General features: G+C 38.3%; 1 protein-coding gene across 3 annotated transcripts in view; it reads right to left on the bottom strand.

Moving 5' to 3' along the window:
* The window catches only part of CTNNA2 (catenin alpha 2), a 475,172-nt gene that overhangs the window by 119,029 nt on the left and 329,296 nt on the right, over positions 1 to 26,847 (bottom strand). For all 3 annotated transcript variants that reach the window (XM_021535749.4, XM_085578480.1, XM_021535753.4), the window contains exon 8: positions 6,085 to 6,165. In XM_021535749.4, the coding sequence (XP_021391424.1) occupies positions 6,085 to 6,165 (81 nt within the window). The remainder of the gene's footprint in view (positions 1 to 6,084; positions 6,166 to 26,847) is intronic.

Genomic DNA, 26,847 nt, shown 5'->3' with positions numbered 1-26,847 from the left:
GTGGCCCTGTGGAAACCACATAAAGGGTTTATTTATGAATAGTAACCTGCTATGGTTTTACAATACCAATGCTCCTGCAGTTGCAGATAGCAGAGGAGAACAGAACCATCCTCTGGACTGGTGCTCTGAGGGAATGATGCTCATAATAATAAATCTGCGTTTTTTGTTTTTTTTTTTTTTTTTTTCAAACACATATTAATCACTTGGCCAATTTTAATACCATCTGACAGAGAGAAAATGTCTTAAAGATGGTGAATAGCTGGAGTTGGAAGGAAAACTGTCTGTGTAGGAAAAGAGAGACCCAAATCAGTGTCCTGTGGAGGGAACTTGGTTCTGTGAAGTCAGAAAGTGGCTGGCCAGAGAACCCACACAGGTACCAGCTGAGCAGGAGCCAGAGGCAGCCCATCATTCTCTGCATTCACCTGGAGTAACAAATCAGCCTCAGGTAATGAGGAATGAGCTGGGAAAATGAGAGGAAATGTGAGAATCAAGGACCTGAGATTATTGCTGTAGAAAGCCCTAAACAGTACAATGCTAGAGAAAGCAGAATTTTATTAATTCAGGTGTTCACAATTTTGGTTTTCAGTCCTGTGTCTACAAAATATGGATTCCTCAGAGGTCTGTAGGATGCTGTCTGGAAAAGACAATCTGAGAAGTAATTTTTGATACAAACAAGTGCTGAAGTGGAATGTTTTGCCTCACAGTGGTGTGAAGAATTCTGTTTTCTATATTCCTTAATATATATACATATATACATATACATATATATATACATATATATATGTGTATATATATATATATATACATACACCTTGGCTACTAGCTGTATGTAGCCACTAAGAGAATGTTGATATTTTTCTGCTTTTTGTGTACCCATCCAAAAGGTTGAGCTGGATTCTACCCAACAACACATAAAGGACACAAAACTATAATCAGGTGGCAAAAAATCCATTTTGATGCACCCAAATATGTTTGTATTTTGCACACCCAAACTTAGATTTCCAACAGTAAGATTAATTTCTATTAGGCATTCATTCCATTAAAGTGAAAGCCCAGGATGTCAGAACTAAATGTTCAAAAGTATTTAGCAAAATGCAACTGGTAATGCAGATATTTCAGGATTTTTTACTCCACAGTTCCTATTAATATATATGTTTTAATGAAGTTTTGTTGCCTAAAACTGCAAGGAAAAGTAGAATCCCACACTAAGAAAAATACAGTATTTTTAATTTTTTTTTTCTTTTTTTCTACTTTCAGATAAAATATGAAAATTTAAAACCTAGCAAAGTTCTTTGAAACAAAGAAAAATCTCCTTGGCCATTGTAAAAAGGACTGTTTAATTTTTAATAATTATTCATGTGTAAATATATGTATTTGTGATGCTAAACTAAAAATGAATTAATAAATTAATAAATTGGTTAATCAATAATAAGTATAAGCTAAAATAAAATAATAATAATAATAATAATAATAACTTTCAAAATGAATACTGGAAACTACTGGGAAAAATCCACACTAGACTTTTCAACACTCTCAAGCTTTTTTTTTAATATATAATTTTTTTTAATTTTAAAAATTAAATTTCTGGATAATTTCTGCAAGTTTTCAAGTTTTTAAGAAAATTATAATTTTCTGTGGAGAATTTATTTCACACAGTATTTCTAAGCAGCTTTAGTAATAACACAAACCTCAGTCTGTAGGAGTTGGATGAATACCCCTTAACAGCTGTATGAAAGCATAATTTCCAGTATAAATTGAGAGTTGGTGGTGAAAAAGAAATCTTATTTCTTTCCAATTCCTTCCACTTGGAGGCACAGGAAGCCTCGACTGGGCAAAACTGAAACAATCCAGGCAGGCTCTGCAATGGCAGCACTGATGGGAGGCGTTTAAGGTGAAACAAATGGTTTTGGTTATTCCACCTCGAGTGGCTCGTGCAGAACGGAGCAGCTCAGCTGCCAGCTGGAACAGGACATGGGGGTGGCAGCAGGGCCAGCAGGAGGGACAGCAGTGCTGGTGACAGTGCAGCTGTGGTGGTGACACCCAGCAGTGCTGGTGACAGTGCAGCTGTGTGGTGACAGTGCAGCTGTGGTGGTGACACCCAGCAGTGCTGGTGACATCCCAGCAGTTGTGACATCCCAGCAGTGGTGGCAGCTCAGCAGTGCTGGTGACATCCCAGCAGTGCTGGTGACACCCAGCAGTGCTGGTGACATCCCAGCAGTGCTGGTGACACCCAGCAGTGCTGCTGCTCAGCCCAGCAGCTGCTGCTCTGCTCATGCAGCTCCAGGCTGAGCTGCACCTCCAGGTGCTGTGACCAAACCCTCTGGTGGGTCCTGCCTGCCTCTTTCTCAGTGTCACCCCAGAGCTGTGAGGCTGAAAATGTCAGGTGTGCCTGATGCTTTGGGGTTACCTGCAGCATTTGAACTCTTGGGTTGGTGTTTCTCTTTCCTCCTATGGAGGAAAAGCTAACAAAATAATTGGAATCAACCAGCACCCACTGCTGGTCTGACTTGCTGTACCACACAGGGGAAAATGCCTTTGTTACCTTTTGGGTTTTTTCTTTTTTGTTTGGTTTTTTTTTTTTTTAACTACAGTCTTACATATCAGTGGGAAAAAGAGATCCCCAATCTTGCCAATTGGCACAACTTCTTATCAGATCCAGTGCTTTCTCCAGCTTGTTCAAAATGAAAGGCTGATTCTGCCTGGAGAAGGCTTCCAGATCTTCTAGCACCTTCCAGTGCCTAAAGGCACTACAAGAGAGCTGGACAGGGACTTTTGGAAAGGGCATGGAGTGACAGGACAGCAGGAATGGCTTTAATTGCCAGAGGGCAGGGTTACAGAATCACAGAGATTTTAGGGTTGGAAGGGACCTCTGTAGATCATCCAGTCAAGGCAGTGTCACCTGGAGCAGGTGACACAGGAATGTGTCCAGGTGGGTTTGGAAGGTCTCCAGAGAGGGAGACTCCACGGCCTGCCCCGGGCAGCTGTTCCAGTGCTCTGCCACCCTCAACATAAAGAAGTTCTTTGTCACATTGAGGTGAAGCTTCTTGTGCTTTGGTTCATGGCCATTAGTCCTTGTACTGTCACTGGGCACCACTGCAAGGAGTCTGGCACCATCCTGTGATCCCTGCCTTGGAAATATTTGTATGGATTGATGAGATCCCCCTTCTCTTTTCCAGACTAAACAAGCCCAATTCCTACAGTATCTCCTCATGAGGGGGATGCTCCAGACCCTTCATCATCCTTGTGACCTCTGCTGCACCTTCTCCAGTAGCTCCTTGTTAAAATTGTACTGAGGAGCCTGGGTTAGATTTTAGGAAGGAATTATTCCCTGTGAGGGTGGGCAGGTCCTGGCACAGGGTGCCCAGAGCAGCTGTGGCTGCCCCTGGATCCCTGGAAGTGTCCAAGGCCAGGCTGGACAGGGCTTGGAGCAATCTGGGACAGTGGGAGATGTACCTGCCATGGCAGAGTGTTGGATAAGGATGAGTATTAGGATCCTTTCCAACCCAAACCACCCTGTGATTCCACGAAAATCCAGTGAGGAATGGCAGCAGTAAGCCATGGGCTGGTGAGGTGTGTTTGCTTCCAAGAACTTGCTCAGTCTGACTCAGCTTGATGTTCTTACCGGCAGTTTTTAGTAAGACATATAATTAGATCTCCAAAATACTTTCTCAATTCTCAGAAGAGTTGAAATGATAAGTTTAAAAGAGGTAATTCCATCAGAATAAGAAATATTGAAGTGTCTGTGAATCGTGAGGCGGAATTTTAGCACCGTGTGTTCCATCCACAATAATTTCCCATGTCTGAATGTTATGCAGATAATGAAATCAAATATCAGAAATAAAGAGCTAAGTGACCTGGGGAGAAAATGAAAAATCAGTCTTAGATGGGTGAATACTGAAGATTTGCAAGGGAGCCTGACTACCAATTGGAAAAAAAAAAATCTATTTATCTATATTTGTATTTTTCATCACCAAAATGCCTCTGTAGGTTATCTAGTTTTATGGTGTTAACAGTAAACATCCAAAGTCTGAAAAGCAAGTTTTAAAGGGGATCCATTAAGACAAAAGGCATGATGATAGTCAAAGCTGTTTGTCTCTGCAATGATTTTTCCCAGAATAGAAAGACTGAAGCAGTGGGACTCTGTAACCTTCACTGCAGCTCATTTCCTCTGAATCTTCATGCCATCAAAGGAAGCCCTCAGTGACACCCTCACATTCTGGAATTCAGCAGGTAGGTCTGGGCAGCCACACACAGCTACTCTGCTGATTATATTAATGTGATGAAGCAGAACACTGATCATGATTCTGAAGGATTATGATTTACAGTCAGAATGCACATTGTTGAAAGCAGACTCCATCTTCCTCTACGTTTGTGCAAAACCCAGCACAATTATGATTTAATCTTGATTAGTTTACTAGCAACTGCCACAATTTAATAAACATTATACCTACGTGATTAACTGCCATAAATATCAGAAACTGTACTAAAAGCCTCATATCCAAGGAGGAAAATACAATATTTGTGCTTCACTTTTCCCACATCCAGAGTTCCAACCTCTCTGAGGCTGAACATCGCACAAGGATGGATACACATGAGAAGCACACAGCTTATTGAGACAGGTGCCACTTTTATATCACGTTTCAGAGTAAATTTGGCTTTAGGGATGAGTAATTCAGGCAACTGCTGAGAGCCTCACACAGAACTCACTCATGTGTTAGTCTGCTACTTCCTTGAAGCAGTGAGAACAGAGGTGGGAGGCAACACATGGTCCCAGCTCCACTGCAGAGACGAGGATCCCACAAATTTGGAGGTCAGAACAGCAGAGATCTTTCTTCTGTCATTAGCTGAGCAGCAGATGTGATGCCAGGCTTTATATAGGAGACTCAGTGATTCATATTGTCTGTAGGTCCACTGCAATGGGTTTGTTATTTGGCAAAATAAGCTCTGAGAAGATGATTTTCAAACACGTCTGCTAAAGGTTAAGAAGCAAGAGCTGAAATGAGCTGAGTTTTAGCAGTGCAGAGCACTGATTTCAAAATGCCTACAGGGGCCACTCTTTCCAAAACCATCATGCTGCAGATAGGGGCCTGAAGATACATTTAAATCTTTACTTGGTTTGGCAGTTTTCTGGATTTGGGATCATTTTCACAGGGGCCAGGTAGAATTTTCATTATTATTACTATTATTATTATTTAATCTGTATAAAAATGCAGAATTGGTGTCATCTCAAAGGGAGAAAAAAAGAGCTAAAAAGAGGCAATCTGTCCTTCCTAAACTTGAAGGTGTAAAGAGAAATCCCTCCCTTTTGGTTGCCAATCTCTTTTCACTTCTTTTCCATCTCAAGGTTTTTGAATTAATCTTTCTTTCTTATCACAATAAAAAAAAAAAAGATAAATGTAATACAAGAAAGCCTAAGTTTATGGTTTAATCTAGGTTTTTCAGTTATTCATAAAATCATAGGATATTTGGGTTAGAAGGGGCATTTAAAGGTCATCTGGTTCACTTCCCAGTGCCATGGGCAGCGTCATCCTCAACAAGATCAGATTGCTCAGACCCACCCAAACTGGCCTTGAGTGTTTGCAGGGATGGGACATCCACCTCTCTGGCAAAATTGTTATTTATTATGACTGCCTGTATTTTCACAGGATCTTTATTTAATCCAGCACCTTGGAAGTTCTCTTTGAATATATTTTACTCTTACAATTTTTCCTTTTCATATTCTGCTCATCTTTCCTGTTACTCCAGTGAGAGTATTCAAATAAAACACAAATAAGCACATATGCCAGTGTTTTTATGACTGGGGTTTTTGAGCTGCCAAGGCAGGGAAAGTCTGGACAATCTGCCTCCCCTCCCACATGGAAAGACCATTGGGGATTGCACTTGGAATGCATTTCCTTCTCCCTTTTTTTTTATTTTTTGTTACAGGAAATGCTGCTACTTTGGTTAATGTCATGTGCAATGTAGGGTCATATCTAAATGAGAACACCAATTCTTTACACCTTTTCATGTGGCAAAACCAGTCTGAAGTTGGAAAGCAATGATTTTCTTGGAAAATCAGGAAACATTAGCAAAGGCAGGGCTCACCTGTCTCCTAAGGTCTCGTGTCTTCTTGGTCATCTTGTCAATGGCAATGTTGAGTGGGTCTCCCTTCTCTTTCCTTCCAGTCTGTTAAAAACCCAAAATTTTAGAGTTAGAGAAAAAATCCTCTAGGCAATATAAACTTTTTTTAAAAAACAGTAGGATTCATCAAAGGAAATTATTGCAGCTTTTTTGTTTGCTACCATCAAGTTGTTATTTCCAAAGTAATGTTTTTAACGTGTTTATGTGCAGGAGGCAGAGAAGACTATTTTAGAACAATCCTAAAGTGATAAGAACAAAGATTAAGGTGACTCAACGGAGAGTTCAGAACTTTTCCACCAATAAATTATGTGCATATATTATAGCTAATACTCAAAAAAAACTGGCAAGACCTTTCACTATAAAATGAATATTAAGAGTTTCTAATCTCCATCCTGCCAAGCACTGGGAATGTTAAACATGATAATAAGCAGCAACACAGCTTGAGGACAGAAGGAAAATGGTCCCTACGCCTGTAACAGGAATCATATTGGCAGACATTAGGTTCAGTATAAAGAAGAATTCCACTTAAAACACTTTCCTGCAGGAAGTCTCAAAGCAAAACTCCTCACGAAGATTAAAAAGGGGGAAAAAAAGCCTTTTGTGTCTCATAACCAATGGGGGGAAAATATGGTTTTCAGGTTCAATGGCACAAAAAACATTAAATGATTTTGTTAGCTGTATTACCTTTCTCTTAAGAGAAAACTACTTCTCTAAAGATTTGTCACATCTTTTGCACATTGAACTCCGTTTGAAAGCTTTTCATCAAGAATCAAAATGATCTTCCATTCTTTCTGGCAGTACTCTTTCCTTCCCAAGGCTGTTTTCAAATCCTTCTATTTAGAATTGTTCCTTGCATATGATTAAGAGCAATTTTCTCTCTCCAGCTGAGCCTAATAGCACACGTTTCTGGGAGCTATTGAGAAGTCACTTTTGGGGTGGGATGGGGATTAAAGACACCCTTTCAATGATACCTCTCACATGTACAGCACTGTTATCAGCCCTACATTGGCAAGAGGCCTCTGTTCCAGTCTTTGCTTTAGGCATTCATTCCAGAGAATGCCTGCTTTCTGTTATTGCCTGTAATTCTAATTATGACACAAGGCCAAAGCTTTTATGATCATTTAAAAACCTGTAAAACCCATCTCCTTTTTTTTTTTATTTAGAAATTCAAACATAACAATATCAAGTGCCACCAGAATTTAATACAAAACATAAATTTACCTCTTAGCTTTCTAAAAAGGATCCATTACAAATTCTAGAATTAATCACACAAATTGACACCAGAAAACAGAGAGAGAAAGAATTTGCTATCACACAAGAGGAGGCATCTGTGTCACCCGCTGATATTTTTATCTCACTTTTCTTGTGTTCATCCTTTGACTGAGTTCTTCTGGTCCCCAGCTGAAGAACCACTTCTCTTTAGCCTGAGCAATGTCAGCACAGGCTTTTGGATTTAGATGTCCCAAATTCAGCCCCTGGTGTTTTGTTCAAGACAGCAGGTGTCATATGTGCACACAGTCAAGCCTGTTTTTCAAGCTGAAATTTCACAATAAAGCTGAGGCAGAAAAGTTTGGTTCAGGAAGCCTCTCCTGCCTGTTGGAATGGTACAGCAGGGACTGCAAGATAAGCCAGTCTCAGCCAGGTTCTAGTTTGTTAGACTACAGAGTTATAGTCTAGGAAAACTTAGAAAAAAAGAAAATTACTGCAGCTGTGTGCTGTGCAGTTGCTGAACCAGGTTTCCTTGGAGACATTCATGTTCTGGGACACTTTATTTTTAATCTAATATTATTTAAATTCTTCTCTTCCTTCTCATTATTTAAGCTTTAATGGACTGGCTTAGAAAGATCCATAACCACAGAAGACATGTCAAGACTTTTTTTTTTTAGGGCAAAGATAACCTTTCTTTGGCACTTTTTCTTTCCTTATTTTTAATAAAAACAGAGAATAGTTTGCTAAACAGGCTAAAATTCCTGTGAGTATTAACAAATGTGAATAATCAAAGAGCAAACACCAAGACAATTACACAGGGATTTTACAGGTCTCAAATAAAACAAGTGGTTCACAATTCCTCTTCATTGCTATCATGCAGGGCAGATATATTTTGTATTTACCACCAACATGGTGAGGTCAAGCAATTAATGCTTGGCACTCATTTAGGGGGTCAGAAAGTTGTCCTTGAGCAGGAACTTGGGAATCCTTCCAGGGTAGTCAGCTATGGGATACAGTGACACTAAATGAATTAAGCGTTTGATAAACTGCACCATTTAGAGGAAAAGGCTCCTCGACATTGGAAAAAAAAGTAGAAATTTTGACAGTGACCTCAAAGTTTACAATTTAGGTTCTTAATCTGGGTATGTCTCATAGGTGGAAACTCTCACAGAGAGCAGATCCATGGCAGCCTAAATCCAGCACCTCTCCTAAGCCTCCCTTCAAATCCATCAGGTAACTTTTCAACTCCAGTTTTAAATAAACAGTGTTTATATAAACTGGCCCTTAAGGTACATCCTATTGTGAAGCACAAAACAACTGGGAACCCTTCTGTGACCCTTAGGCCACACAACACAAACTGTCCATATCCATCTGGCCAGTCCCTTGTCCCTCCAAAGCAGAGCAAAGCCTGTTCCACATTGCTGCCTGCAGTTGCCCAAATTGTGCCTCAGTGCTGCCTGAGATGCTAAATGGGATGTGCTGGAAAACTAAACCAAAACAAGAGATCCAGTTGAGCTCTCTCAATGGCAATATTTTATTAACTCACACAAATATGGCTGAAGTCTCCTATTCTGCACCATTTTTACCTATCCAGGAATTTTAACTGACCTTCACCTGTTACTTATAAAATGTATACAAACCCCCTTTCAGTCTGTATACAAATCCCCTTCTTCCCCATATGATTTCAAAGAAATTTGTTTAGTAAATCAAATTATTGAAAAATAACTAGCATGGCATGTGATGCTACATAGCTTCAGGCAGGTCTGTCAAACACCATCTGCTCTGTGCTGAAAATATAAGTTTATTAAAGTTTATTTATTTAAGTCCTTAAATACTCTTATTTTATTGTTGCTCTGTGATAAATTTTTGGCCTTCATTCTTAGAAGGGATAGAAAGGAATTTATTGGTTTCCTGAAAAAATGAAAAAGCTTGGTATTGAGCCATTTGCCATTTCTCTGTTAATCTTTCTCTGCAAAGGGAAGAAAGATACTTTGGGATGAAAAGGAAGTAAAAATTGCTGCTGGCATTGGGTTAAAAAGAGAAGGAGGAGAAAGGCACAGAATTCCTTGAATGCCAAAATATCTGTATTCAAGTTCCTATGGACAGAATTACATCTATTCATAGTGTAATGAGGAGAACTTTGCAACAGGAGAATATATTAATCAAGTCCCTGATTTCTTGTGACCATTACCAGCATTTGCATACTGCTTGTACTCGAGATATTTTCAAACAATTTTCTCAGTCTGAGTTGCTTCCATTCTAATTTTCTTAGAGCTTTTCCCTGCCCATCTCATTTATTCTCAGTTCAGGATGAGCCAATTCTCACAGGCTCTGACCAGGAGCTGTGATGCTACAGACTCCCCCAGGTCAGGAGAGAATTTTCCACTGCATTTCTACCCCAAGGCTGCAGTTCCCCCCCAGGTCACTCAATGTCAGATCCAGCTCCCTGAATAGCATATTCAAGTGTTTTTAAGCCTGATTTGCCACTTGACATGAGAAGCTGTGCAGTTTCTCAACACATCCATGTCTGGATGGATGAAAAGTTGGAAGAAATCAAGGCACTGACTGTTCTCTTACTCCAGAAAATTCCTACAGTCTCAACCAGTGTCAACAGTATTACCTGAACAATAAAGACAACACAGTCATTTATATCAAAGTCTGAAAAGTCTTACAAGTAAAACTGCATTTATTTACATAGGGAATTTCTACTTCATTTGGTTAGGAAATGAAATAAAATAAGAACAAAATGCACTCAAGGATGGTGAGAAATTTCTGCATCTGCTGAAAGCTAGAAAGATCTCTGCTAAGGTATAGCACTGGTTTTCCTTTTTACAAAGACCTTTCCCTCTCCTTCCATTTTTCCTTTTTACAGTTTAAACTGTTAGAGTAAAATATTAAACTCCCAAAATATATTAAGGACATTTACATCCCACGATTTGCTCATTACAGAACTCTTTTGATCAGCATGAGGTACTTAACAGGACATTTTCCTAACCCTAGAGAATATCACAGAACCAAGACAAGGACAGTCAGGCCAATCAGCCCAGAGACTCAGTGCATTTTAGATGTGTTTAACCTTGGAAGAAGATGCTCCAGACTGGAACTGTGTTGTTGGTTTTTAATAATTCCAGATACCACTAATGAGGAAGTCACAGAGATCAAATTTCAGCACATGAAACAGATGAAATTACTACTACCAAAATTATTTATGATAAAGACAAATGTTATTGTAATGAATATCCTTGCATGGAAAAGTTAGAATCACTTAGAGCTGTTGGAGAAGCAAAGGCAATACTTTGAGCACGTTATTTTAAAAAAATGCCAGATGAACAAGGCTGACAATGGTAACTTATAAAAGAAGGGAATGGAGTGCCAAGAAATACACAAAAAGTGGGGCAGCTGCAGGCTACAAAATAATGTCATAGACAAAAACCCAATGTGAATCACAACTAAAGGAGTGATTGTTAGAGAACACTGTTTTCCTTTAAAGTTCATAATTTAGAAGCTCAGGGTTTCAATTAAACAGAAACAATATTAATAACAATAATCTATGTAAGATGTTTTGGAACCACCATTTTCAGACATTCCTCTTTTTTCTCTGCTGCTTCAGATGTAAGCCAAAATATCTAGGAGAGCTCAATCTCTTCAAACATCAAGTGTTGCATGTCCAAGACACCCTCACTACTGTTTCAAGTAATTTAGCCTCCAGGAGACAGCTGGAAAGATTATCTATTGATCCAAAAGCTACCAAACACTGATCTATTTTTATATTTTCATCATCCCCTAGGTAGAAGGCTCCATTATTTACAGGTTATTCAGAACTTCAATATCACAAGGTTTTATTATGGCGTAAATTGCTGCTCAAAAATGTATCTGTCCTAATATTTTATTTTAAACGTTGAATATCACTCCTTTAAAACTATGCCAATGTTCAATAGCCCTTTTAAAAGTGATGAAGAGAAGCTTAGTACTAAAGAAAAAACATTTTTGAACAACAGGCATAGGCTGCATCAGTGCTTTTAAGCAGAAATCTAGGTTTAAACATACCAATACATAGCCCCCTTCTGATAGAAGACAATTTATTTTGGGTCAGGAAAAGTCTAAACAATATATTCCAGGAGAAGCAGAGACTAAATTTCACTGGAAATTGTAATTTCTATCAATTTTCTATGGACGTGGGTCAGGAAAGTAAGTTTAACAAAATCTGCATTGTTCCTCTAGAGATGAGCTGAAGAAGACTTCTTAAAATAATAAGTTTAAGGAAAGATTGAGTGTTAAGAAGTCTTTTGGGAGTGGGGTATGAACGTGAATTACCGTTGTACTCAGTTCAGTGATTTTATCATAGTTTTATTCGTATAAATTATTTTGGTTTTAGAATTTATTCTAAGGAACTGCATCGGGGGCTCTGCAGTCACCCAATTTCCAGCTTCATTTTGCTATAGAAACCCCTACTGGGGAACTAAAATTTGTATGTTCCCATGTCCTCTTAATAATGAATTTATTTCATCAGGAGAAAGAAAAGAAAAGATAATTTTGTACAAAAAAAAGGTTGTTTAGTAAGGTCTTTAGAGCTTTGTTTATGTGGTGGCGAAGGAGAAAGGTTGAGGCACCAAAGAAAAAGGAAAAAGCAGAAATCATGGAATCACAGCATGGTTTGGGTGGGAAGGGACATTAAAGCCCATCTCATTCCACCCCCTGCCATGGGCAGGGACACCTTCCGCCATCCCAGGTTTCCCCAAGCCCCATCCAACCTGAAATTGGGCATTTCCAGGGGGGCAGCCACAGCTTCTCTGGGCACCCTGTGCCAGGGCCTTCCCAACCCTCCCAGGGAGAAATTTCATCCAAATATCTGATCTAAACCTGCTCTCTGCCAGAGTGAGGCCATTCCTCAATCTCCTGTCACTCCATCACTTGTAAATGTTCTCTCTCCTTTTTCCCTGCAGGTTCCCTTCAGGCACTGGAAGGCCACAATGGGGTCACCCCAAAGCTTTCTCTTCTCCAGGGTGAACAATCCCAAATCTCCTCCCAGCAGAGCTGCTCCATCCCTCTGATCATCCTGGTGCCTCTCTGGACTTGCCCCAGCATCTCCCTCCTGTGCTGGGTCAGTTCTACAGGTGGGGTCTCACCCAAGGGGGCAGAGGGGCAGAATTCCCCCTTTTCCTGTTGCCAACCCCGCTGTGGAGGCAGAGGAATCCCATCTTGGTCAGCACGTGGCTGCTTTGCAACAAAACATTGAATTACAGCCCCTTCCTTCCACAGAAATACTCAGTTCTAGAACGCCACTCATGAAATCTGCTCATAAATGTATGATACAGGCTATAAGTTCTCCTTAAATAAAACAATTGCTCTCAGCAGTGTTTAATTACCTTGTGACCACTGAGTCTATCTGGTTCCAGGGTAGCATGAATAATTACAACTATGGAGAAGCCTGGGGAAGCCACCTCCTTGCAATCTCAGATAATAAATAAAGTCAATAAAATTAAAATGAACCATGAGCTGGACACAGTATCAGTACCTGGGGTGTGCAAATCTTATCCTTGGCCTGCATCCAAGCAAGTTTTATCTAGGTCTGTACATAATTAAAACTAAGTACATAATAAAATAAGGAAATAATAAAAATTCTACCCATTAACAGTTGAAGAACATTCTCTTGTTATATTTTATGTATGTTTTTTTATGCAGGCCACATCACCACAATATCTGAATGCCTTCAAGTGGTGAATTGGTGAATTAAAGGGTATGTTTAATATCAGCCATGTGCAGTTTCTTCTTTTAACCTCTCCAAAGTGGGAAAACTTGTATGTAGGGGAGTATTTTACTTTGGTTTGTGTTGTTATTTTTTCCTATTTTGCATAATTTGCATTACTTCTTGTCTTTTGGCAATAACCGAAGGTTTCCAGAAACATCCTCAGTGGCAGCAGTTGTATTTGAAACACCAGTTAGGATTAGGGCTTGATCATACTGGTTCCCAGGTGGCAGCTGCTATTATTGACTGATATTTACCCATAATCATGTACTGGCATCTAAGCTTCCAAAAAAAAAGAAAAAAAAAATAAAAAGAACTGGCTGAAGAATTTACATTTAAAATTATTAGAGGCTGCATGAAATGGAGAACTTTTTCACTCTTGAGAATGAAGGCAGCAATATTTTGGGTTTGGTGATTTTTTTTTTTTCTTTTCCATTTGTAGAGGATACACTAAATAGTTCTATAATTCTGTATATTTTTGAACAAGGGTTTCCAACATCACTGTGGTGAGAACATATTCCTGCTTTTCTAGCTACTAGCCAAGACTGGATTTTACAGCATTCTGAGCCACTGAAAATTCAGAAAAGGCATCTCATGGGAACTTCCTGAGTGACAAAGCTTGTGTAACTTCCAAATCTCACTGACGTTTTATCTCATAAAATACATGCATTGTTTTGAGGGTTTTGTTTGACGAGGGGTGAAAGCCATGCAGCAGTAAGAAATTCTTCCCCCTGGCAAGAATATCCTGCCATCATTAAAGAGAGATGTCATTTAATCAAATTCAGATTAAAATGTTGCACACTGTCATTTTAGAAAGCAGTGACAGTGCTCAGGGTAGGACCATCCCATTTAATTCTACCATTCTGAAGTACTGAATCAAATCTAGTTATTTTAGCTCCTTCTATATTCAAGATATAGTGACAAGCATTTTTAGAGCACCCATCTGTCTTGCATATTTATTTTAATACAGAGTACTTTCCATCACAGGGGATTGCTTCTCTCCATTGACAGTGGAGGGGAGCTTGAAGTACAAGATGATTAATTCTTAAAAGAATACTGATTTAGATGAGCTAAGCTACCTATTTAATAGCTTCAATGAGTATCCAGCCCTCCTAAAGATCAGGCTGGAGATCATATTTTGGACAAATGTGTGATTTGCATTACTTTTCTTCCAGGGAATTAAAAAAATACAGCATTATAAAGACATGTTTTTTACAAGCTTCTGCACAAGACATTCTTGTCCTCCTAGGATGGGATATTTTGAGCTCCTAAAAAAATCCACCTTCTTCCCACTGTCTGAAAGAAATACACTTCATAATTTAGATTCAACATTGAACCTTAACAGTTTCAGGTCCTTTCCAAGCTGGCAGCCTGTCACAAGTGGGACAATATTGATCCTCAGGGGTCAGTATTGGGTTCAACATTGTTTAATATTTTCAAATAGGCAAAAGAGAAGTGGGTAGGTTGAAAAGGTCCAAAAAGGGGCCAGGAGGATGATCCAAGCACTGGGAATGCCATGTGAGGAAAGGCTGAGGGAACTGGGTCACAGAAACGAAATGAAACCACAATTTAATGAAAACAACCGCAAAGCCCCTCCAGTTTTATCTGTATTTCCCTAATCAGCTAACAGACAGATGGAAACATCACCCTAAAAATTTGGAACTGAAGTTTGCTGACAAGGGGGGGAAACAAGGGAATGCAGCTGGAGGAGCCAAGACTGATACCCTGAGAGAAAATTTCTGATACATCCTGGAGAAAACTGGCAGTGTGCGTAGTCAGAATTCTTCTCTGGGAATGCAGGGATAGGAGTGTTAACATGCAAGTCAACTTCTCATCCTCCTTTCTGTCCCACTGTCCTTGGGAGCTGATGTCTGGGAAGTTTCCCCTCATCCCTTCCTGTTTCAGGGGTGATTTTATAGCAAAATGTGTTAGAATTTGAATCAGGTGGAATATTTCTTGCAGTTCAAGAACATCTTTTCCTTTGCAATGCCTACTCAAAAGAGGAAAACATCAGGGTTTTCATAGAGGAAACTGCACATTTCTATTCAGAAGATGCTGGTACAGAAAATTGAAGCTGTTACGCTTAAATGCTTACAAAAAATAGAGTTTTTGAGGAAAGAAATGTGAATGATGTAAACTGTTATAAAAACATCAGCCTCACTGAAGCCACACTAATTTACACCAGCTGAGAATCTCCCCACTCATCATTTAAGCAAAATCTTGCAGATGTTTCCATTTAGAAGGTCAAAAATGTTTACTCCAGAATTCAAAATTATTCTAATTTTTTCACAGACTTCTACTTGCAAAGGGTCCACTACAAACTCCTCATTTAACCACCAACTGCTTTGCAGCTGTAAATTGCAATCTGCTTTTAAATTGCTCCTGGATGCCTTCTTTTAATCTAAATAATGAGAAAAAGAAGGTAGTACACAATTTTTTCTTTCCATTCAGATATCAAAGCCTTTAGTGAAGGACTATGCAAATTAAAAAATGTCAAAATTTACCTACTGAAAGACAAGCTTTTGAGAAAATTCTGTTCTATTATTTTAAGCATAATAATATTCCTGAGTCATATATAGTTATTAACAAAACATTGTGCCTTCTGTCAAAATTCTGTTGGTGAAAAAGTTGATACAATACAGGCAAGTAAAAAAGAAGAGAGGTAGAGAAGTAGAGAATGTCTCACAACATGTGATGAACAATACTTCTTGCATCTAAACTCTGAAACATATTGACTAAATATTTTTTTGTGCCTGTCACATATTAGTGGAAATACTTGTCAGAGCTCTTAGTGGGTGATATCCATGTCAGGTTTATGTTTTATTCACTTTTAAACAGCACCTGTAGCTCTTCTCTTCCTGGTTGGTTTTAGACTAAAGAGTGCATTAGGAGCCACAGGAATTAAATGCAGGATTTCCTGAGACATTTCAGCATTCCTTGGAAACATCCTTTCAGTATTTTCCAGCTCTCTCTTGAAGGAATGGGAGAACCACATAACACTGCTTGATTACAAGCAAAGGCTTCTTTCTCTGTTTAGGTATTTAAGATTTATTTTCTCCATTTGACAACAGCATTTTTCTGTAATGTTGGCTTCCACAGCATGGACTTTTATATCTTTTTTCTTTAGCAAAGAAGCTTCTTAACCAAACAAGCATCTCTGACAAATGAACTGACCACTGGAGGTTCATCAAAGCATTCACATTTACAGGTATAAAATGAACATTTCTCATTAACATATTGAAGCTCCAACTCTGCCTTTCTATTTAGGTGCAGAATTACTGTTCAGGGCACAAAGACAAGTATTACACAGAAATCAACCCCCCCAAATGTTGCCTGTCTGTGCTCTGGAAGCACAGAACTGTTTTGGCTGCAGTTACAGTGCTTTGATTAACAAATATCACTGAAAAATAGGATTTCAACTGGTTGGCTGCATCTGTCACTATGCAATAGACATCTGGATGAGATGTGTATTGACTATTACATCTGCATTTCTTTCTTTTTAATTGCATTGTGCTTATATTCCTTGGGTGATCCATGAGGAAACAAGTGTTGTTTATGTCCAATCAAAAATGTGATCATCAAGGCAGGCAGCTGAAAGTCAATGTCAACTCAATATTTCTGCTTATAACAGAAGATTAAATGTGTTATCCAATGAATTGTGAGGTTGTTTTTTTTTTTTTTTCCCTTTACGTTGCCAGTTTCCTCCAGACCAACCAGGGAAGGCTTTTTCTCTGTGCATTTTCTTTAATAATCCAACTTCCTCTGAACAATTTATTACAGTGCACAGTGAGACAATATTTGACATAGTTTTGGGTGATGTTTCTTGCATCCAGTGAAAGCACTGCTGCTTTCCAGTGCTGGACCCCACTTGGCACCTTCTGTGCAGTCTCCACAATTACCTGGGGATGTGTCAGACTCTGAGGGCAGTGACCTGCCTGGCAAGAAGGGTTTTCACTCTGGCACTCTCCTGTGAAAACCCCACCTTCAAGCAAACAATGAGTGTGAGCTTTAATTGCACATGTACCACAACTTCAGCTCCTGTTTGGAATGAATGGAGACACAGCAAAGAAAAGAACTCAATCCTCATTATGGTAATTAAGTTTTCACTTTGAGTACAGGCTTCTTTGCTCCTTTGTAGGACATCACAACTCTGAGGCAACAGGGATGAAATAAAAGAAAATAAAATTTAAAAAAAAAGGAGTTTTTAAACTCCAACCTGACATCCAAAAGAGTTCAAGAGCAAAGGACCAGCTCTATTTTCACAGAGCAAAGCCACAGTCTATTCTTGCCACTGCCTCAGATCAATGTGTTAAGTGATACACATTCAAATTACTTGTCAGTTTAATCAGAGGAAGTGAAACACAATTACAGGGCATTAGTGTAAAAGCCAGCACAAAATAACAGAATGTCCATGTGGGATATCTGCAGCAAAAGCCTGTTGAAAATAACTCTGTGACATTTTCATCAACAGTCTTTTTTACAGAAAAAGAAACCTTTTGGAAATGCTATTACAAACTAATTAGGCATAAAATAATGCTTCACTTCTACAGACTGATTAGAGGCCTTATTTCACCTTGTAGATATCAGAAATATTTTTGGCTTTTGTTTTGTTGTTAGATACATAAAGACCTTTACTGATGTGATATCTGGTGCATTTACAAAGCCTCTCTGTGCTCCCTCTCAAGTCAGCAGGAGTTTTGCCATTATTTCCACTGAATGATTGGAGCATTCATTTTTCATGGCCACTCCAAATTTCCACTGAATAAAAGATTTTTTTTTTTTTTTGAATCCTCAAGCAGGACTTGGATTAAGTGAGTGAAATGGGAGCAGGGAAGGGTAGGGATGACTCCTTCTCCTGCTGAAGGCAGGGCTGCAAATTTGGTAGATTCCAAAGGACAAAAAATGCAAACCTACCCTGAAATAAATCCCTGCCTGGAGTCCCCAGGTGGGATATGCTGGGAGGGACACTGTGTCTGGAGTCCCTCTGACCCTTTCCCCACAATCTGCACCACAGCTCAGTTTCACTGGAATAGGTAAAAAAGAGCCAAGTTCAGAGGTGTAAAGAAAAAAAGGATTTGTGAACCCCCATTATAGGAAAGTAGACTGAAGCCCTATGCGATCCTCAATCATTAAAATTAAAATAGAGGAGGTAGAAGAACATCTATGTGTATTAGATTTTTTTTTTTTTTTAATTTTAGAACTACTATCAATGCATGTCTTCAGGACAGAATTAAAAAAAAGCTGGAAAAAGTCTTCCCCTTCCAGACCTAATTGGATTTTTAAGATCCAGAAGATTGGGAGCCTGGACTCTATTCAGCACAGTGAATCTCCTAGAATGAAGTGACTTCACTTTTTTAAAGAGCCACAATGCATAGCCCAGGTCTAGGTGCCCCTATGGTAAAATCACTTAAAATTATCATCTTGTAATTCTGAGCTCAGAGACTCTGGGGTCTTTAATTGGATTTGGCCCTTTATCTTCTATATTCATGAGATAGTAATTAATTTGATCATCCTTACCTGGTCCACAGGGTAATTGAATGAATAGCTCTGCACAGCACATAAATGCCTCCAGAAAGAGTTATTACTATGACTTTGCAGTGTGATGAGTTAACTCTGCCCCACTGGTAATGATGGCATTGAAATTCCCGAGCAAAGCGCCACTGGAGCCCATCTCACAGCTAATGGGAAAAGAAGAAAGTGAATATACAACATGCAAAGCCACTGCAAAGTTGATACTCTGCCCTTTAAAATAGTGACAATTACAGTGTTATCCTATTTTTCCAAGTTTCCTTGCCACGCCTTCATCTTCTGGCATTACTAAAACCCTGAAAATACCTCAGAAGGGGTTAAAAGCAACTTACTTCTTTTGGTAGATTGCCACAAAGACTTCTTGTAAGAAATGAAGTGGAAAAAATGTTAAGGAATGTTAAATGAAATCACAGCAGACTGAAACCTGTGGTTCCAGTGCAAGACCTGAAATAAATTTGAAACAGATGCTAATTGGCACCACCTTCACTCTGATGTTCATAAATGAAACGAACGAGACTTCAGAGGTGCCAGAGGAACATCAGCCATCCAAAGAACATTAAAACAGGCTTGGATTTGGTTTGTCAGCTCCAAAGTTATTTATATCCATGTAAGTCATTCAGATCCTTCTGAAAATTCATCCAATGAGACACATGTGCACATTTTTAAAAGGACTGAAAGTCTGTGGAATTGAAATTCTTAAATGACCCTGGATATGCCTTCCATTAGCAATCAGATTGGCTCTGGTGGTAACTCCAGACCTAGGGTTGTACTGAGTTGCTCTCTGCTGGAGATTTTTCCCTGAGGAATGGGTAATGGTTTGTATCAAGACAAACAGGGTTCTTTGCAAGTCTCAGTGCAAATCATGCACTGCCACAGACATCTGCAGCTATTTGGAACCCCTTTTAATGACAAATGCTTACAAAGCTAATTGCACGTGGTAGAAGTGCTGACTGACCACTACATCTGGTTTGATCCTTTCCCTCCTGAAAAACTTAATGTTACAAGTCAATTTTATTTATAATATATAAGGATATCCAGCATTTTAATTAGTATTATTCCAATAATTCAGCAATTCGGCCCTTTTGTGCCTTTGATATCAATTTCTGTATTAATATAATGCAGCATTCCACACTTCCTATTTATTACTCTATTCTTATACACCACAACCTATAATCCCACTGTAATTATCTTTGATATTATAATTGAATAAATGCTTACTATAAAAATGAATGATTTCACTAAAACAAGAACAGTTGGGGAACTACTGCACATTCTAGTTGGTTGTGATGTGCACCAAGAGGAGAACAACTCAATCCACAGTCTATGGGAATTTAACTCTACTTCTAATTCCCAGTCCTGGTATCTAATAGATCACATTTTAGTGAAGTTTTCTTCAGTATGGCAATTAGTGTTAAGGGTGAGTCAATTCCATGATGATCAAACACCTAAAGAAATTTAAAAAAAAAACAAACTAAAGCTCAGCAGGAGAATCTCTGCAGCTTTCCACACCACATGATGCTTTTCACTTCAAAACTACCGAGTAAATTACTGAGAAGTTACTGTGAATAAAATGGGCTGCACTGTGTTAAGTAATTATTTCTAAAGTGTGAAATGGGTAGGAAGTATCTCATCTCAAAGTAGTGCCATGATGCATATTACCTCTCCAGTATAAAGTGAACAATCTTTTTTTTCCTCTTTTTTTTTTTTTTTTTTTTTTTTTTTTTTTTTATCTTGCAGGAGCAATCACAGGAATGAAAACTTTATTTTTCTAATGATTTTGTATGTGGGAGAGAAGTGTAAAGACTCAACCTGTGAAACTCTGCTGTGCTCCACTATTTGTATTGTGCTAAGGTTTTGGGGAGAATTTCTAGAGGTTCATGAGCTGTCAGGAAATCACAGAATGGTTAAGATTGGAAAAGACCCCTAAAATCAAGTCCAACAGTTCACCCAGCACTGCCATGTTCACCACTACAAACTCAGTGAATTATGAATGTATTTGGGTGATATTCCTCATTTAAAGAATGCAGGATGGAGTTGTGTTTTCCTACATCAAAGACCAGCATTTCTGTGAGTGTTGAGGGATTCAGCTCAGGGAAGATTTGATTTTGGAACAATGCAGGACACTGCTGGCATTAATTTTGTCTTTCAATCATGTCATCCACACACCCATTTTGCACTTCAGTCCTGAAACCAATGGTAAAAGAAGGTAATTTTAATTGAAAGTTATTTACCTCACAGCATGGGGTAGGAAAATATCCTTCTTGCTCCTGAGAGAACAGAGGGGATTTTTGCTATTAATTAACACCTAGATGCATAACAACAGGCTGCAAGAAGAAAAGGCTGGAGTTCTTGTTTTTTTTAATTTTTTTTTAACAACTATTATTAAAAGTTGCAAGGATTGAGGAAAAGAAAGGGGAAAACCATGTAAAAATCAAAGAGAAGCTTTCCCCAAGACAAAAGGTGTCACAAACTGGTCATAATGACCTGGCTAAATACTGCTGTCTATTTAAAGAATAATTACACAGACATTAAAAATTTATGCAGCATTCATATGAAATTCAGTTCCAGATCAAAATCAAGAGATTAAGTAAGAGAATCATACTTCTGGTTTAATAGCTGACAAGCAGGATTATTTTTTCCTTAATATTTTTCCTTAATAATTTCAACAATATGCAACCCTTTTACTTTATTTTACTTTACAGCTATTTTTCCTTTATTTTGTTCATACACATAAAAGATTCATTGCAAAAAGATCAGAAAGGGTTCCTTCCCTAGATTGAATATCAGATGGATATCCAAATTATACTTTGCAGACCCCTGACTTCTGAACACTTGGAGCCATTCAGTGACTGCCTTAAGATAAAGAGCAAAAGTGCATCTACAGAGTGTAAACTCATTCTGGCATGGGTCCTGAAACTATCTTTGAGGTTTGACCTTCAGAAGAACTTCACAGAGCACAGATGGGTTGACTAGGGCTGGCCACAGGAAAGTGTTTAGCAAGTCAGTGTTGCACAGCAGTTGGAAATGATGCAGAACAAGACTCTAAATAGATCAAGTGAGCTCTGCTGAGATATCTGTGTGTTCATAGCTTGTTCTCTGGCAGCAGGAGGGGAAAGGACAGAACACTTGATTTTAATAGAGTTTGGGAATTATACATTATTTTTTTTATTTTTAATAATTTATTATTTAATTGGTTTAATAATTAAATTTTATAATTCAATAATTTAGTTTAATGTTTGAAATAATTTTATAAATGTGCTTACTTCAAAATACAGTAATTGTTAGGTGGGGTTAACCTGTATTTAGAGGTAAAATGCCAAGTCATTTTGGAAGCTTCCCTGTGATGTAGGAAAATGACACAAACTTATCAGGAAAGGCCACTTTGTCACATTCCCTGATGGCTGCATTCCTGCTGGGCATGGACAGGGAGTGGACAACCTCAAATCCATAACCATGTCAGCCAAGGTACTGATAAATGTTTCTGGTGAGCCTGTTTAATTTCACATGCTCATGCAAAAAAAAAGGAATGAGTTTACAAAGTTAATATTTCATCATCTTCTCTTCAGATGGAGATCTAGGTCTTTAAAGAAATAATTGTCTTAAGTGCACAACTGTGTGTACACATTTGTAGATATTTTTAAACTCAAAAATGAAATTTCTTTTCTTAGATGACTTGCTAAATCAAGAGAAGAGTGCCCATCAATCATTTAACATAGCTAAAGAGTAGAAATTCTGGTAAAGAATGCTTTTTTAAAAACAAAATGAGGCTGGTACAACGATTGCCTACAACAGCATTCACTTTGAGTGATGAACTTCAGAGCAGTTTATTACAATAAATAGCATCTCCTAGTGAAATTCTCTCCTTCCAATATCATTCTGCTCTAAAAAAATGTGGTTTTGACATCAGAAACAAATTGCAACAACGTGCAGAAGAATGAATTGTTGCCTCTGAAAGCTGTTTCCAAAATACCACATAACTTCAAATTTTATCAAGACAGAAAGCTGGGGGACACATATTTATGCATCTGCGTGTATATAATGCTTTTGTAATTCAAATACACCACGTTTTACATCAATACATCAAATTACACAAAAATAGTCATGTTTTCTTGATTGGTATCATTAATATTTTCAATACTAAGAAGGACAGGGCCCACTATTATGCACTGAGTTAAATATCTTAATTCAATTGCCATTTTTTCTTCAATGCCACTGCTCTCCTCAGCTGGGCAGGATAAGGTCAAGATAAGGACAGTGAGAGATCTCTCACCAGTTACTGTCATGGGCAAAAGTGACTCAACTGGGAGAAACCAGTTTAATTTATTATCAAGCAAATCAGAGTAGGACAATCAGAAATAAAATCAAATCTCAAAATACCTTCCCTGCACCCAGAAAAATTATTTAGAACAGAAAAAAACTGTAGTGGAAAAATATTTTATTCTGAATACAGAATTTTACAAGAACTTTTGGCTTCGTATCCTCATGACTTAAATTGACTTTTGAATTATATTGACTTAACTAGTTTTGGTATCATTGCTGATATTTTTTTCTTATACGAGAAGACAAGCACTATTAGAATTGATTATTTCTGTAAACCTTGAATCCAGTGAATTAAATGTGACCATGATTCTTCCCTTCTGTAATAAATCTTAATAACCCAACTGGATTTATAGCAGCCTGTTACATAGCATATTCATGAATATAGACCAATTTTCCCTTTCTTGGACTAGAAATCATGATCATGTCCAATCTCCTGCGCCTGATAAGAAGTTTATGATGTTTAGTGGCAAAGCTCACTGACTTCAGAGGTCACTAAAAGAGAGCACAAACTATTTTACACAGCACAGTTTTTAGTAAAAAAAAAAAAACCTGAAACAACAACACAAAAAGAAAACCTAAAAAACCCCAACCAAACAAAAAAACACCTCATAGAAGGAATATAAAACAAATTCTCCTATTGCTTTTTGTGTTGCTCTACACTACATGGATTTTATGGGCCTTTTTATTTCACAGACTTCATGCTGAAATAAATACATAAACTCAGAGATTTCTTTTTTTCTTTTCTCAGGTATTTTGGGAATTTCAAAGGTCACATTTTGAGGTTGGATTCTCATCTCTGGGCAGGCCCCGTTCAAGGTCAGGTTGGACAGAGGTTTGATCTAGTGAAAGATTTCCTGACTCACAGCAGAGGGGTTGGACTAGATGATTTTTCAAGGTTCATTCTATGATTCATTTGGATTCTGAAGTGTATTTTTGAATCAGTATGTTTTTTTTTTTTTTTTCCTAAGCAGAGTAATTTAAAATTACTCAAAACCTGTCCTTGGTATTACCAGAATGAGAATGAATTCACCAGTCTAAGAAAGAAGATTTATATTTCTGAAAATATCCCAGATTTTGTCTCTGCATTCTCCCATTCTCCCACTCAATGTTTTGAGATCCTGCTTGAGCTCTGCTGGGAGAAGATGCAGTGGCTGGATCAGCTGGGGAGTTCAGTGAATTGGAATGAGAATTTGGGCTCAGATCTGATCTCTCACCTCCAAACAAAAGGCAAGACTCCACCTGAACTGTAAATAAAAACTGCAACTTTGTGATTTCCTGCACACAGTAAAAGCTATTACTTTTTAAAGTAATGCCTTGTATTGAATTGAGCACTATAAAACCAGCATTTAAATACAATAATCTTTTTAAAAGAAAGTATAGAAAATGAACAGAACTGTTTACTGCTTCAAAAACAGAGAGTGAAATGTTTTGTAAATATGATCCACAAATATTTATTTTTAAAAGCCAATAACCTGAACATTCTTCCACCAAAGTCTTTATTTAAATGTCAATTACTATAGCACCAGAGAGCATTCCTACAGCTAAAGGATGCTTCAACCAGCTTGCATTGATAAATGTTCTATGGCCACTATAGACTATCTATAAAATACTTTTTATTTGATCCATTTTCAGGACTTGCATTGAACTAGCAAACCAGTGGAAAAGAAATAAACCCTCTAGTGATTCGTAGAATGCACTTTATAAATATAGTAGGACAATTTAAACAAATTTGGACATTTGCTATCTTTTCAAAAATTCTTCTTTGAGAGCCCTGGTGAGATGATTCCTCTCTTTATATCCCTTCCAAGTGGCACTAGCCCACTATACTGAACTTAATAAAGATAAAATCCATAGATACAATAATGGCAATGTGAAGAGTTTGAGATAGACATATAAACCCAAAAGAATACTGATTAAAATAAAACATTTTTTAAAAAGGCATTTTTATGGGTTTTTTTTCTGTTTTTATGTGTTAAGATACTGTGCTTCCAATATCTCCATGCATGCCCAGTTTGAAGTTTCCTTTATTAAAACAAAATCGGAACATTTTGCATGAAACGAAGATACAGGAACTTAGAAGTGAAATATTTGGTGATATGGAAACAGAAGAGCGAGCTACAGCAACCACAAAACATAAATAATATTTACCATCCTCCCACTTCATCATCAAAGCTCTTCCCCATTCTGGGGCAGTTGCCACCTACTCCCCCTGTATCACTTCAGCGAAGGCTGCAAACACCACCCAACATTTATTTTATGTTCCACAAACACATGCAAATCCTTATGCATATGTATAAGCACAGAGACACGCCTCCAGAGTGAAACTCAGCTCCCTCCACCAAGGTCAGCGTCCTCAAACTCCCAGCTCCCAAGGCAAGGAGTCTGACTGGAATGGGCATTGCAGTGGGAAAGCAGATTTGGAATAATATTGTCACCGAGGATCCTTTCAGGCTGCAGGGTTCAGTCCTTTGTCTCTCCAGTTTGTAGATTCCTACATTTTTTCTACTCTTTCTTGACCACGGGTTCAAGGTTTGCTCCTTTAAGTGGAAGTTCTGATGTTTATTGCTGAATTTCTGTCTATTTAAACAATCTCACATTGACTGCCTGGGCTCACGTTGTTTTCTTACAAAAGGGTTACAATTCTTTGTGTGTTCCTTGCTTTTCCCTCTTTCCATACACCCACTAAATAACCTGGGTTTCCTCTGACAGGCTGTCAGTACTCTGCAGAACACCTGTGTGTGCTCAGGAATCTGCTCTTTTTGTTCCTTAGGCTGAGATACACCCATGGCTCAAGAAGTTTTCTTTGCCTCCTGCTTCAGCCAAGTCATCCTCTTTCACCCATGAAATCATTTCTGGACTTGAGACACCTGAAGAGCCCATCCCATGGAGACACCTCCTGGTTTGTTAAGGTGGAAACACAGCCCCTAAAAATATCCCACTTAAATGCTCTTCTCTGCCTCATTGCTTCTGATTCTTTACTTCAGTACTTCCCCAGATTTTTGGACCAATTGACTTTTCAGCCTTCACTCTCTCCTGCCATACAAAATCAACACAAAGGTTTATTTTGAACAGTGGGATTGAATGTTGTACCCTCGTGACACATGAATATCAAATCAGGAAAAGTTAAAAAAATAAATAAATAAACAACAAAAGAGAGCATTTCACAAGCCTACAAAAATATTAAAAAATTGAAATGCTATATATTCTCTTTTTTAATCAGTGATTTAGCACAGTGATAGGTACTACAGCTCATTGTATTTGTGCAAACTCAATAAAAGGAACTGAAACACAAAATGTTGCAAACTAATTGAAATAATAGCATCAGTCATCTCTGAAATCATTATCATACTTGAAAAACATAATAAAATTCAAGTGCATGAGACTTTCCTGGAAATTTCCCACACACTTTCTGAAGACATCTGTTCAAAGCAGAAATGTAGGGTAAATTTCTGGAGAGGGAAGAAAAGAACAACAACAAAAAAGCTGCATCTTCCTGATTTCCCCTATAGATCACACAGTGCAGAGCAATTTCTTTGGGGCATTTTGTGACCTTTTCTGCTTGTCTGAACCTCTGCTGAGCTCTGGGGTGCTCCAAGAGAAGCCCTGAACCAGCTCTGTGAAGCTTCTCACAGGGAACACAAATGGACTTTCAGCCTGGCTTGTGTGTCTACAGACCCACCTTTAACTCATTCATCCCATTTAAATCGAGTGCTGGTGATGAAGGGACACCCCCAGCACCCCCAGGAACCTTTTGTAATGCACTGTGAACAAATTTCCTGTCTGTGTTCATATCAGGAAACCACATTGCACTGATCAAAACCCCATTAACCACTGCCACACTTACAAACACAGGCAAGAATTCAATTTAAATGTCATTTTAAATTTCCACTATTAGACTTTGTCACTGTTACTGCCCTCATTTT

This window comes from Lonchura striata, chromosome 4 (assembly GCF_050655825.1).
Source record: "Lonchura striata isolate lonStrDom1 chromosome 4, ASM5065582v1, whole genome shotgun sequence".
NCBI lineage: Eukaryota > Metazoa > Chordata > Aves > Passeriformes > Estrildidae > Lonchura > Lonchura striata.
This window is presented reverse-complemented; position numbering and strand designations above follow the sequence as displayed.